This window comes from Pelodiscus sinensis, chromosome 15 (genome assembly GCF_049634645.1).
Source record: "Pelodiscus sinensis isolate JC-2024 chromosome 15, ASM4963464v1, whole genome shotgun sequence".
NCBI classification, from domain to species: domain Eukaryota; kingdom Metazoa; phylum Chordata; order Testudines; family Trionychidae; genus Pelodiscus; species Pelodiscus sinensis.
In genome coordinates, this window is record NC_134725.1 from 32486465 (window position 1) to 32502011 (window position 15547).

General features: G+C 39.0%; 1 protein-coding gene across 5 annotated transcripts in view; it reads right to left on the reverse strand.

The window, feature by feature from the left end:
• Positions 1-15547, reverse strand: part of IFT81 (intraflagellar transport 81) — a 73024-nt gene that overhangs the window by 38733 nt on the left and 18744 nt on the right. For all 5 annotated transcript variants that reach the window (XM_075898600.1, XM_006135167.2, XM_075898599.1 and 2 more), the window contains exons 9-11: positions 6400-6563; positions 4447-4542; positions 2761-2907 (exon numbers count right to left, since the gene is read on the reverse strand). In XM_075898600.1, the coding sequence (XP_075754715.1) occupies positions 2761-2907; positions 4447-4542; positions 6400-6563 (407 nt within the window). The remainder of the gene's footprint in view (positions 1-2760; positions 2908-4446; positions 4543-6399; positions 6564-15547) is intronic.

The window sequence follows — 15547 nt, forward strand, 5'->3', positions numbered from 1 at the left end:
CTGGTCCTCCAAAAGCTCGTGAATGGATTTACTGGTCCCCAGTATGAAAAAGTTTGGGAACCTTTGCTCCATGCTATGACCCAGCCATGTAACCTGCATATTTTATCACCAATCATCTCTTTAGTGCCTGAAACAAAGCACCCTGAATTTAATGTATTATCTTGCTGTCTAACAATTCCCAGATTAAAACAAATTGTTCCTATCAGATCTTGCCACAACATGAAGTTTCTTTTGTTTACTTTACAGTACATAGATAGGCAGTAATTTTCATGGAGATAAAACAGAGTTTGTGGATATCTTTGTTGTAAAAAAATTGCTGCTGAGTAATTAATCATTTCTTTCTGAATAGTGAGAACCTAATGAAGCATAGATTGCCTGTATCCAAGTTTTATTAAAAAAGTTGTCAAAGATTCTGACAAGTCAGACCCTAGGGCTAAATAGCTGGTAAAAAGAAATCCAATTCAGTGCTTTTGTTATTATTACTACTGATATTGCACCACAGATCTGCATAGTGCTTTACAAGACAGGAAAGACTAATAGCTTAAAGACTGGCTCTTGCAGACTTATTACTTGGGTTTTACTAATGTGACGATGCTCCTACAGTCAACTAAACCATTCACCGTACTAAACACTATCCTCATCAGTAAGTTCCTGTTGTGGCTCCACCTGTTTTCAGCAGAAGTTAGGAAGGAGGTGGGCAAAGGGCAAGTGGGAAGGAAGTCTGAGTAAAAGTTGAACTAAAGTAAGGTGTCCCTCTTGAGGATTAAACATTTATTTTATTACTTATGTAAGAGTATAAATATGCACAAGTGCACATATCCATACATACACATTTAGTTTGTAAAGCTCCTCTGAAGAAAAAGTGATATTTGAGGAAAGAGTTAATGAAGGAGGCATGGCTGATGGGATCTGGAAGGTAGTTCCTCGAAAAGTAATATAAGAAGGCTAGATGTGGGCATGCCAAAAGATCACCAAGGCTTATTCCAGATAAGCAGTACAGATAAGTAAAGAGCAGATACATGACAGTGAAAAGAAATGAGAGGTAAGAAGCTGGATTCAGCTAAGGCAGGCTTTGTCTCGCTGACTGTGCCTGTCTCTGTTCCCTTCATATGGGCGTCAGTTTTTTCCACATGACAGGAAGTGATATATCAGGAAAGTTAACTTGGCATGGCAACAAGCTGTTGCCCAGCTACAGCAGCCAAACACTTTTCAAACATCTAAGAAAAAAAAAGCTTCTTTGATGTGGGCAGCTTCAAATAAAGCTTAGCCTGAGCCAATCTGAACGTAGAGTCAAAAGCTGTGTTACAAAGAAATGTCAAGTGTGTCTGGGAGAAAAGAAAAAAAGTGAAATGTGTCTGGATAATGAACAAAATTGTACTAAATTATGTTTTATGTCATCGTTGATAATTTCACTCTGTGATGCTGTGTCCTAAAACGAATAAAATGTAAATTTGTGGATTTTGTATTGTATATCCCTTAGTAAATTTGAACTACATGACATATCTGAATTCTGATTCCTTGTGATTAAACCATTATTAGCAAGACCAAACCACTATTTATCACCATTTCAACAAGATCAACTCTTATATTATTTTGACTTGTGACACTAAAGAGATATCAACAAGTCTAGTAAATATTATATATGAATATTTATATACAATTTGGGGAAAACATTAACTACCTGAAAATAGCTGCAAATTAAATGTTTTAAAAGCTTTGTTGTAGTATAAACTATGGAAAATATTAGGGCTGTCAAGCGAATAAAAAATTAATCACAATTAATTGCACGATTAATCATGCGGGCTGCCCTTTTGAAACACTGCAGCGGCATTTCAAAGGGGCAGTGCTGTGGAAACCCGGGATCAGCTGGAGTTGTCAGCTGACCCCAGGCTCAGTGAAGCTGCCCCTTTAAAATGCTGCCTGTGTGGCAGCACAGCAGGAGCCCGGGATCAGCTGGAGTCCCCAGCTGATCCCGGGCTCCGCTTGTGCTTCCCTTTTGAAATGCAGCAGCAGTGTTTCAAAGGGGCAGTGCTGCATGGAGCCCAGGACCGGCTGGAATCCCCAGCTGACCCCGGCTCTATACAGCGCTGCCCCTTGACAACACCACCCCAGTGTTTCAAAGGGGAGCACAGCAGGAGCCCAGAATCAGTTGGAGTCTCCAGCTGATCCCAGCTCCATGCAGCTCCATGGTGTTTCACAGGGGCAGCGCTGTGGGAGCCTAGGGTCAGCTGGAGCCTAGGATCAGCGTTTCAAAGGGGCAGCGCCACACAGCTGACCCCAGGCACTGCCCCTTTGAAACGAAGTGGCATTTCAAAGGGACAGTACTGCTCAGAGTCCGGGGTCAGCTGGGGACTCCAGCTGATCCCAGGATCCTACTCTGCTGTCCCTTTGAAACACCTGGTGTCGTTTCAAAGGGGCAGTGCTGCAGGAACACCTACGATTAACACATTAAAAAAATTAACGTGTTAATTGTGCTTTGCATTAATCGCAGGTGTTAATGCATGTTAATTGGCAGCCCTAGAAAATATTATTAGATTTTCTGAAATTTAAAAAAATCTGAAAACTATATTTGGTATCAAATTCTAAATTATACTTCATAAGAAAGCAGAGACTTAAAACTATCACTTTCTTTTATATGAACATTCTATAAAATATCAGTAAACTACTATAGTAACGGTTACCAAATTGTAAGTTCAACTGGAAATGCTCCATCTTTTATCTTCTATCATCCTCCCCAACTTCCTTGCTACTTCAGCTCACCTCATCCCCTTTCAAAACTTCTGTGCCATCCAACTCACGGGTCTGGTTTGCTTTCTGTAGCATTTGCTTCTCCATGTTTGACATCTCCTCCTTAGCAGTCTGAAGCTCTTCTGCTTTGGCTTCTTTCTTCCGAGAAATGATGGATGCCTGTGGGTTCATTAAATATCAGCTCGGATAAGTATGTAAAAAGTGCACTTGGTCACCTATGTTTAGCCATCAATAAAATCTAAGTTAAATTTTAAATTTCATATGTTGTAACATTGAGATTGTACAGATAATTGTAGGGAGGAATTGTCTATTGAGAAAATGTTGTTACTATGACCATTTGTACCTATATAGGAAGTAAAAAACAACAATAGAAATGGATTCAATCCTGAATCCGTTTTGGGTAATGGTTAAAACTATCATTGACTTCACTGGAACCAGGATTTCACCCAGAGTTTTTATGTTCCAGATTCACATTAACAATTATATTCTGGATTCATATTAATATTTTTACATTTGCCTTTAATTTTTGTATCTGAATTTTTAATTTTCATTAAAGAAAATAAGGCGTAGATTATTGCTGCTCAGTTTAATTTTAGTCTTTTTTAGTGCATATATAAGATGCACTAACCAGGCTTAACTGGAAAGGTATCCAAGATTTTGAAAGATTTCACACGTCATAATATGGGTTTTTATAACTCCAACCTACAGAAATACGTATCATGTAACTAGCAACAGAACTGAGCCATTAAATATCTGCAACCTAGAAAAAGATGAGGAAAGAAATAAAGGATTACAGGTTATTTTACCTATTTGAGCCGCATAGAGACAGATTGGTTTTTAAATGAAATTTTTACACCACATATACTATATTGTATATTTAGTGTTGCCTACTATTTCATGGAAAAGTGAATGTGTTTAAGAAGGTAATTAAAATGCTTTTATTTTTCTCATATATTTTATATCATAGTTTTATTTCCCCAAAAATCAAACACCAATATTAGAACAAGCAATCTAGTGTTTTCTGCATATTAAAACAAAACACAGTACAATGTAGGTATCGTTAATGCTAGAGTCTCCTTACTGAATGAAAGAAATGTCTTCCCTTCCCCCCCAAATATATTTATCAGAAGTGATTCTGTGTACATGGCATCTCAGCTCTTAGCTTCTTATCGACAGAGACAACTGTGGTAATTGCCAAACCAGGATCTAGGTTTTTATCTTTTAGGTCTTATCTACACTTGGAAATTACCAATATAGGTGTTCCAAAATAAGCCCCAATGTGAATATTCTGATTCCAGATGGGCTATTTAAGTAAATTTCCAAGAATAGACTAGCAACTTGGGAAATGATCATGGATTGTGCCCTAACTTCCATTAATTTCTACAGAAAAGTGCCCTCAGCTCTAGGTGTTAGTTCTAGAATACAGACTCTCTGCTGCATCTAGCACACAAAGCCTAAGGGTGTGATACTGTAATTGCTTATTATCAGGCTTAGTTCCATTGCATTCAATAGAACTATGCCCACCACTAAGTGGGTGCAGGATTTATGTAATGCAAATATACTTCTGTTCAAACTTGCGTATTTATACTTTATATTTTTCTGTTTAATTTAGTTTTGCATAAAAAAGACATCTCAAAAGTGTAGATATCAGTCAATCTGAGAGGATTTTGCTCCTTACAATAGAGCTTTTGTTCTTACCTGTTGTCGATACATGGAAAATTTACTATCAACAGGCTCATATTTCATCATTCTCTTTTCAATCAGTTGATTAATTTGAGCATTGACTTCATTTATCTGGAATAAAGAGCAGAAGATTGAGAAAATGCTTTTTTATTTCTAAAGGCATTAACTCTATGTTGCAATGGACAAGAGGGTATGAATTTCCTTATATTGTTGTTTTCTAAACATTTTAATGCCACGATCCCCTTTGGGCTAACCTCTGCTAATGTAATTCCCAGTCTGGGACCAGGGATTGAGAGTGAGTCTACACTATGAGGGATGCCCCCTAGAAATGTCTCTTATGGTATACTGGGGCAGGGGAAAAAGGACCAGGTCCTACCCTGGACGGTGAAGTGTTGGGAGTGGCAGACTGGGCTGAAAGAAGAGTTAAACATTGGAAAGTGGTGAAAGGGACTTTTTGAGATGGGAGTGAGAAGGGATAGGGATGAAGCAGGCTTCTTTGTGAAGTGGTGAGGAAGATGAGCTTACTGTGGGGGGTAAGTTAGCATTAGCCAAGCTCAGGGAGAGGAATCAACATTAGTTGCAGGTGGCGATCAGTTAGGTGGAAGGCATGAACTCATGCTGCAGACCTGGATACACCCATCTGGCTTTCACAGCACCTGGTACCAGCAGGCTGTGTTATAATCAAAGTAAAACCAATAACACCACCATGTACTGCCATACACTGGTATATACTTCAAGGAAGACACTATCATTAAACACAAATTAGATCTGAAATAGCGGCATTTTGGAACCTCTGTCATCCACGGCAATGTGTTTCTTATAAATCAAAATAGCACTCATGATTTCAGGCACTTCTGCTAGACATGTCTAGTACCTTCCTTTCCCTCGTGCACTGTAGGCACATGGTGATCTTTCCATTGTTACAGATTATTTTTCTTCTCACTATATTACTTCTAAATTCACTATCCATTTGGAAGTTTGTCCTCTTTCATTACACATGGAAGGTGTGGAATACTTGACTATTATCATAGTGTGAGCTAAATCATCACTCTTTCCATCGCCACCTTTCCTCAGATCTTCAGATAAAGGGAGGAGTTTAATTACACCATTCCTAAGCAAATATAGAGTAGCTTGTACCCATAATTACTGTGACAGTTAAATACTAGCATTAAGATCTATTACAAGGACATGCAGGGTGAAATCCTGGCTTCACCAAAACTCCCATTGGCTTCAATCAAGCCAGGATTTCACCCTGTTTTTTCTACCCATCTTTCATGGGCCATGCCTGAGGTATATGGGGATATCATGAAGGGTCACCTTTAGGCTGGGAGAAAACATTTCTCTAAACATTTACAAAAATTATGGAGTCACTAGCCAGTTTTTCTTATACTCATCATGTATACGATTGAACAATATTTTACTTTTTCTCTAAGGGTGTGTCTACACAGCAAAGTTATATCTGAGTAATGGTCATTATTCCGAAATAACTATGTGAGTGTCTACACAGCAATTCTGTTTGAACAATATTTAACTTTTTCTCTAAGGGTGTGTCTACACAGCAAAGTTATATCTGAGTAATGGTCATTATTCCGAAATAACTATGTGAGTGTCTACACAGCAATTCCGTTTGAACAATATTTTACTTTTTCTCTAAGGGTGTGTCTACACAGCAAAGTTATATCTGAGTAATGGTCATTATTCCGAAATAACTATGTGAGTGTCTACACAGCAATTCCGTTATTTCAAAATAATGGATGGCTTATTCCCACTTCTGTAAACCTCATTCTACAAAGAATAACACCTATTCCAAAATAGCTATTTCAAGTAATACCAGGTCCTAAGTCAAGTCAGCCACTCATACCTTTTCTTTTCTTTAAAAAAAAATAAGATAATTATACTTGGGAATGAAAAAAAGGTTTAGGGAACAAATAAGAAAAAAGACAATAGTTTGGTTTTGATTCAACATACCTTCGTTTCAAGTTCATTGAGATCAGACTGACCCATAGCTGGCTCTGAAACCACTTTTTGAAGGAAATACAATGATTGCTTCTTACTTTCTAGTTCTCTAGGAAATTTTTCAGTGCACAGATATGAATTGAACTTTATCTCCTCTTCCAGTCTCTTCATTAAGCCTTGAAAAAAAAAATTGAATCAACATGCGTCTAAACAAAGGAATGTAGAGAATAATTAGGGTTCACTCCATAATAACTGTAATTTAACCAACACATCAAGTTATTTAACAACAGATTACAATAATTAGAGCATAATGCTTGAACCCTCTTCTCAAAACTGAAAGGAATACCTAGTTGTTTGATTTATACTTTAAATTCTGGTTATCTCTTTAAATAAGAATAACATGTAACATAGCAAACCACATAGGCTTTCCTTCCAAATTTTCTTCTTGAGGATATAACTACAATAAAAACCCTTCTTCAGTGAAACTCCATTAACCTGAAATTGGATACAGTCTCCAATTTGCAGTATTCACATGAAAAGTGTCACCATTCCCATTCAGACAAACACCAGGTTACCCATTTCATTCACAAAACTGGGCTATGTGGTACTTCTCTGTTATGTTAAAACTGATGAGATTTTGGACTACATTTAAGACCAAATTTAGCCTATGTCTACACTGCAGCAGAAAGTCAACCTAAACTATGCAATTCCAGCTTTATGAATAATGCAGCTGGAGTCAATGTACCTTAGGTCAAGTTACCCCAGGGTCTACACCATAGAGGTTGAGGGGAGAAACTCTCCCATTGACTTTCCTTACTCTTTTTGTCCAGGTTAGAGTACAGGGGTCAACTGCAGAGTGATCTGCGGTCAATCTGATGGGTCTTCACAAGACTCACTAAATCAACTGCTGGTATATCACTCTCAGAATGTCGATCCCCACTGTACTGTAGATGTAGCCATAGGCCACTTATGTGTATCCATCTTTGTATGTGTATTCAGAAAAAGAAGCGGCCAAACACAGCACCTGTCTAAGTGGCTTGCTCAAGGCTTCTCAAAACACTCACTCCTCAGTACTCCCAGGGCTGGAGCATCAAAGTAAGAATCTTGACATCACTTCTGTGCACACATAATCCTGGTTGCATGTGGATTATTTCAGCCCATTATGAATTATAGAGAGGTGAGGAAAGAAATCTCTGTCCACTCTTATTACCACTTCAGCACTCTTACTATATTTGACCCCCTCTCTCTATCTGTGACTCAAAACATAACCAGTCCACAATTTGACCCAGAATCTTTAATAAGCATTTGTAAGAGTTCTAATGTGGGCCTTAGTGAGTTTGGCAGTCTATGATGCCCTTGAGATTCTCATCTACAACAGGGTCTCTTTACATTGCTCTGGCAGTTACAAGAGCCAAAAAGTTGCAATTCATGCTCACTTTAAGTCTCCTTTAAACTGCCAGAGGGGTGGCCCATTCTCTTGGCTTAAAAAAAATAAAAATAAAATAAAATAAAAAAATCACATAAATTTACCTGGACTAAAAATACTGAAAATAAAAACGAAATATAAAGAGACAAAAAGAAACTGCTGAGAAAGATCAGAATTTCTGTCCACAGGTACAATAGAAGAAAGCATTGTTTGCTCTGTAGAAGCCTGATGTGCACTGCCCATTACCAAGCTTATGACCATTTTGTCCTTGATAGATATAGTAATTTATCCTATTTTCCTAATAATTCACAAAGGAACATTAATACATTCAGATAAGTAAAAATCACAACTAGTGGGTAATGACAGAGTAAACTAAACCAGCCATGAGATTTTTATCATTATTTTGTTCACTCTTCTGATGACAATAGGCGGTAATAGCTCAATTAGTTCCAGAGATGCCACTAAAGACTGTGATGTGGAAAGCATACACAAGATAATATGACAGTAGGGAGATAAATTTTATAATATTTTCATGGATTTGATGGGCACAAAAAAAGACTAATGGTATCGTAGCTATTCAAAGTACTTTAGAAGCATGTCTGTTGTTTTCATGGTTGTTACAGCTATTACAGAAAATGTTAAATTAGCTATGCCAAGAAAAACATTCAGACTCTGCCAGTTTTTCACTCATTCCACACAGGCATGGAAAAATTTGAGAGACTTGGATATGACTAATCTTGCTGAGACAGGGATGAAAATGTAGGGTGAGAGGGGAGAGGCCAGAACTGGAGACAGCTGATCTGCCTTGTGATTCTCTAAAGCTGAGGATCTGAAGGCTTTACCATTAAAAACAATAGAGGGATCAGATCAAAACAAAATGAGAAATAGGCCTATGAAAAAGGATTGTGACCAATAATCCCTTTTTTCATTCATGTGGAAAATAAATTTTGTTATGTGCACTGAGGCATGTGCAGATGTGCACCAGTAGTAGAAACACAGGCTGTCAACTATGAGTGCTCTGCTAGTCAGCTGGGTGGCACCTGCATCTCTTTTGGGTGGCTTCCCAGGCAATCAGCGTATAGGAAACACTGGTTGTGACTCTCCTGCAGCTATTTACATCTGGGAAGTGGGGAGGGCCAAACCATCTTCATCTTTTTGTTCTCAAAGTTTTTTAGACAGAAGGATGGGCTCCTTATTTCAACTGACTTAAGGGAACAAAGGAGGGAACAGAGGAAAAGGCGTTAAAAACTTAAAAGAAAGAAAGCTGGCCCTAGAGAAAACAGTATTATTAATGAAGTAAAACTGACACATTCCAGAAGTGAGTGAATGCTTCATTTCCATTCCAGCACTTTATAAGGATTATTTTGTTTACACTGGCCATTTAAACACACACTTATATATTTCTCTACAAAATATATTGGCTTACTCTACGGAAAATGTCAATTATTTCCATGAAAAATAAGATACAATATATAAAATTGCCCCTTTAATGGTGATTTCAGAACTGAGACAATGTGTAGCTTCATGTAGTAGCTATTATGCAGGCAGCAATTACTCACCTGCCACCTTATCATTAGAATCTGGTTTACTGAAAGGAAATGTAGGCCAGCACAGCAGAGTTATGAGTTACTTTTTTCCAAAAATGCAGTGATTTTTAATTTTCACCAAGCTTTTCATCAGAGCTGGGTTCCTTCTTCCTATGATTTGCGTTACAGCAGAAACTCAGCACCTCTATAAGTGCAGCCACTTCTCCCACATACATAGTGTACTAAATTTTCGGAATCAGTACTGAATAGGAACATAAGCCCTGGCAGGGGATGTGTAATGATTACTCTTGGCCTGGAAACAAAAGTAACACCAACTGAGTTAAATGGAAACTAACTGCTATTTTTTTCATATTAGGCTGATTTTTAATTCTCCAACTTCTTTAATTGAAAGGGACATTACAATATATTGACTATTATAGAACCATAGAGTCCAAGGCCAGAAGGGACTATTAGATCATCTAGTCAAACCACCTATATAGCAAAGGCCATAAATCTTCATCAAAATAATTCCTAGAACGAATCCTTTAAAAATATATCGTTTGAATTTAAAAGTTATCAATGATGGGGAGTGCTACCACAAACCTTGCTAAATTGTTCCAATGGTTAATTACTTTCACTTAAAATGTATACCTTATTTCCAGCATAAATTCATTTAGTTTCATATTCCAACCAGTGGATCATGTTATAACTTTCTATGGCAGACTGATGAGCCCCTTATTAAATATTTCTTCCCCTTGTAGTACTTAAAGACTGTAATCAAGTCTTCCCTTAGCCTTCTGTTTGTTAAGCAAAATATACTGAGCTCTGAGTCCTATCACTATAAAACACGTTTTCTAATCTTTTAAGCTTCCTCATGACTCTCCTCTGTACCCGCTCCAATTTTATTAACGTCCTTCTTGAATTGTGGTCTTCAGAATGGCACACAGTATTTCAACAATGGTTACATCAGTGCTCAATGTGGAAGTCAATACCTTCCTATGCCCCTTGTTATGCATACCACATTTGTATTAGCGCTTGGCCAAAGTGTTATACTAGGAGCTCATGATCAGCTGATTATCCACAATGACCCCCAAATAGTACTACAGGTTGAACCTGCCTAGTCTGGCACCCTCAGGACCTGACTGGTGCCAAACCAGAGAAATTGCTGAACCATGGGAGGTCAATATTACCTAGCCTACCAACACTTCCACTGCTCACTAGGCTCTTAGAATACATTTAGGGGTAAAACAGAGCTAAACAACAACATGTAACACAAAGAGCCAGGACTGGTGACTGAAAAATTTTTTTATGGGACCGCAGGAAACTCGGCCACACCAGTGATAAGCAGACATCCAGCTAATTAAAATCATGCCAGACCACAGATGTTGACGGACCAGAGAGTGCTGGACTAGAGAGGTTCAACTTGTACTTTATATCTAATGCAATTTACTTCTTTGCAATAAGGCTATACATTTCTAAATATCCCACTGTGCATATGGTATTATAAATGCTAACCAAGCATTCCAAGAGGAGCAGAAACCGACTAGCTTCAAGGGGCTATGAAACTGCTGGTATTTGGGTTTATTTCTCCAACAATCTGATAACTGTTACCAACTCAGTTCTAAATTTTGATTGTTCCCTGAATGCTCCTGAAGATACTGTAAAGGAGTGAAGCAAGTAAAATCTTGACAACTTGATGGGAAAGTGCAAACAGAACACAGATGACTAACCTATTTGGTTTCCTTAACAAATAATTTTGGAATATTGTACTCTGTAGGATTAGACATATGGGAAGTAGCTCTCTGAATGCTATTTTTACAGTTTAACTAAAACTTTTTTTAAACAGTGTTTTTCAATGAATCATGTTTTGTTCAAATTCCCAGGCTAGAAGGCAGAGGAACAAGTGTATTTTAGATCTTTCCATTACATACTGTAAAACCGTGTTTTTAATTTTTTCAACTCTGACTTTATTTCTCTCTCCATACACAAGATACATAGTAAGTTTGGCCCAGTTCCCAAAGATTATTTTAGCGAAATTCTGCCAACTACATATTTACACATGAAAAACTATTAACAGCAATTCCTCATGTTTTCCATTCAGATATTTTTTATTACAGGAAAAGGCTAGGCGAAGAATTATTTGCTCAGTTATGCAGGAATTAGGCACATTCTTGCCATAATTCTACTAATGAACATAAATTCAAACTTGATTCAACTCTCAAACTTTTAGTTCTTTCCAAACTCTTAATTTTCCAAATTTCTACCATTGACACTTGCAACATTAACCAATCTGATAAAAAAAGAAAAAGAACAGAGGAACACGCAGTTAGTGGCCTCCTGCCAAAATTTAGGTTTAAGTGAGTTGTTCAAGATCATATAGGTAAACCACTGCCACTGATGGGAGGTGGTCTAAAAGGGGCATCTGCCACAGAGCCCAGCAATTTAAAAGAGTCCCGGGCTTGCAGCTGTTGCCACCACCACCACCACTACGGGAATGGAAGCAGCTGGTGCCTTACTCCTTTAAATTGCTGCCACAGCTATGGGCAGCATGGGCCAAGCATGCTGAAGGGCTATCTGGCTGATAAGGGAAAGCTAGATCCCAGGTCTTCCACCCCAGCCCATGCTCCTAGGGGCCCAACAATTCTATGGGCAACCCTGAGGAAGTCCATGACTTAAGCAAGTCTATAACTGGCTTATACCTTAACCATAAGATCCCTTCTCTTCCTGCAATTCTCCATCTTGTTCTCTACACCACTTCCAAGTTCTTTTATCAGATAACCCATGGATGCCACTTCCACTACATAGCCCTAATTCATTTCCTGACAGCCACCCACAGTATGCACTGATTGAGGCAGGGATCCCATGGAAGGAAACCGTATATACTCATGCAATGAAAGACTGTTATAATGAATGCACACAAAAGGACCAAATGGAGATTGTGATATTTCCTAACTTTTGAGTGCTTAAGTTAGTAACATAAATAATACGGTACAATAACATTTTAAACATAGATTTTTTTTTTGTTTTCTTTACTGCTTCTTTGAAAGTATTTTAAAGGAAAAAAGGTAAAACCAAATTTTAAAATGTGAAACAGTAACATTGTCCCTCATCATGCATCAGTGAAAGATTTTAATTCTGAACTTACATCACTGACAGCACAGCTTCAGCTACAAGACTAATTATATTAGCTGGCAACAGCAGACAGCTGTTATCCCCAAGGGGAGGGTGACCTAGTAGAGAAGGGATGGGCAAAAGGTGGCTAGTGGGCCAAATATGGCCCACCAAGCTGCCGGATCTGGCCCACCACACCGTCGGATCTCGCCCGCAGCCGCCTCACTAGCACCCTTACTGCAGAGCAGGAGCTCCTGCTTTAAACAGCAGGCTGCTAATTGCTCTGCAAGTTGGGTGGGGAGGAGAAAGCACATGCTGTCCCTGCCCCCTAGCAAAATCTGCAAGCTCCCATTGGCCAGTTTCCAGCCAATAGAAGCTGACATATTTTGCTGAAGTCAGGAGCAGCAAATGAAACCTCCTCGCTTCCTCACTCCTCCTTTTTTCCTCCCACCCTCCCTCTCTGTTCTGGAGCAGAGCCAGCAGCCCACAAGAATGGAGTTTGCAGAGTTGTTGGCTGGGAGCTGTGTAAGTAAGTGCCTCCAGAAAGATGGTTCCTCTGGCACCCCACCTCCTCTCCCTTCCTTAACTACCTGCCCCAGGCCACCACCCAAACCCTCTGTATCCCCTCTTCCTACCTCCTCCATGTCACAAATCCCTCCCAGACCCTTCACCTCCTCCATCCCTCCCCTCAAGGCCAGAATCCTCTCCTGCACCCCTAACCTCTCCTGGAACCTGCACCCCAAATCCATGCCTCAGATTATAACCCCTTCCTTCATCCACAGTTCCTTTCAGACCCCACTCCTTCTCCTGCACTCCAATCCTCTGTCCCAAGCTCCCTTCTACACCCCACCTTATCGTCCAAGAGCCCACCCCCCCCACAGAAGTGCGGCCCTTGATCATTTACCAAAATCTTGGCATGACCCCCCAATAAAAATTACTGCCTACCCCTGTAATAGAGTAATGTACTAGGTTCAAAAGGTTTTTTTTTTGGGGGGGGGGGGAGCTGATCTGTCTCTTTCTTTGTCTTTGAGAGGCTGTCTCCCTAAAGGATCCCAGTACAGTGCATGTGATTTTAGCTTTGGTAGTGGCATGGTTAGGGATGTTAACAAATGTGTATTTGGATAAACCTGTAACTGCTCGTTTTTTTAGTGGGTACACATTTACACATGGCGGGGAGGGTTGGAGGAGCTGGTGTTTGTGGGGAGCTGACTTTTACGAGCACTAGCTCCTGCTACCCCATACTCCTGCTGTCTGTGATAGAAAGGCAGCAGCATGAGGGGCAGGCAGCTCCAAAGGAGCCAATATATGCAGGGAGCCAGCTTGAAAGCCACTCCCCATGTGTACCAGCTCCCACCAGCCCCCTTCCTCCACACTGTTGCTTCTCTATCAGAGGCAGCACAGGGGGCAGGTGATTCTTCAGGAGTCAGTGCTCATAGGGAGCCAGCTCCTTCCTGCCCCCTTTCCCGTGCTGCATCCTCACTCAGCATGGCAGGAGGGAAAGAATTGAGACCTGTATTTATTTTGCTTGGGATCAATGTTGGGCTGACAGGCCTATCATTACATGGGTTATTTGGTTGCTCATTTTAAATATTGCCACAATTTTACCTTCTTCTAGTCCCTGCAAATTTCCCCGGTTTCAAAACCTAATGATAATCAAAATTAACAGTCCAAATAGCTACTCATCCAGTTCTTTTAAAACACCTGGACAGAAGTTACCTGAAACTGCTATTGTAAAATATCTAATTTTATTACCCGTGTTTAACACCCAAGTAGCTCTTTGAATGAAAAATATGTAATCATTGTATGACATGCTGACGTCATCTGGCTTTTTCCCAAATACAGAACACATATTTCTATCTGCCTTTTCTGCATCATTATTGACAATTTTACTATTTCCATCTTTGTTCAAATACATTTTGTTATTACTTGAAAAACTTCTTACTATCCTTAATTCTGTTGGTCATTGATTTTCTCTTCTGTTCTTTTATTTCCTGTATCAATTTTCTATTATTCTTATCTTTTAAAATTGATATTCATTGTTAATTGTTCCTCTTTCCATTTGATATACATATTTATTTTTTATAGTTCTTTCACTTCCTTTTTCATGCAAATTGTTTTTCTAACTAGGGTAGTGTTCTCTCTCTATTATTGGACTTCAGACTCGAGCAAACCTGAGTAGAATTTCATGGGCCAAAGAAAAGACTTGTCTCTGGTTCAAGGGATGCTAGAAACTCAAAAAAGAATGTAAGAAACTTTTTTACAGCATATGCATAGCTACAAGCTCCTCTATAACAAATAATAAAAATACACAAAGCAAATACGTTAACTGTAAGAGTTATTTTTCAATAAGTGTCAGTGTTTTCTCTTATTTCTGCATCATTTTTGTATAAGCAAAAATCAGTCCATCTGTACTGCAAAAGTGGGCCCAAAAAAATAGAAGCAAAGGTTGAAAATCTGGCAAAAACAGGGTAATGAAAAATTAAGGACTGAGCTTTATAATCTTCTTATATTTCTGAATTGCAGCACATACTGTATATGCCAACTAGACCATTGTCAGAAGTATCTGTGAACTGTCTAAGCACAATGGGGCACATTAAGTACACAATTTCAGCTTTTAACTAATAATTTATTTGATTAGCAGTCCAATCTTGTTTCAGATAAAGTCAATGGGAATTTTGCTACTGACTTATACAGGAGAAGAATCAGATTCTACATGAGTTTAAGATATCAGGAGCAAATCCACCCTCTGCCTCTACAGCCACACATTACATAAAATACAGCAGGACTGGTAGGTACAGTTCTGTTGCATGAGGAAATTTGAGTACTCTGTGACTACTGCATATCTGTGTTCTGTGGTTTTGATCTAATGCCCACTGATGTCAACAAAAGATTTTCCACCAATTTGATGGGCTATGAATCAGGTCCTATAAAAGTAGTGGTGCTGTTCTGCTATTAAAGTAACATCTGGGAGGAGCCTGTCTTTATCCCCTCTTCCAGCGGCCAGAAAAACTTCCTGAGCCAAACCCACTAACTTAGGAAGTTCGGGGGTAGCCGAGTTAGTCTGTACAGGATAAATTAAGAAAACAACAACAAATGG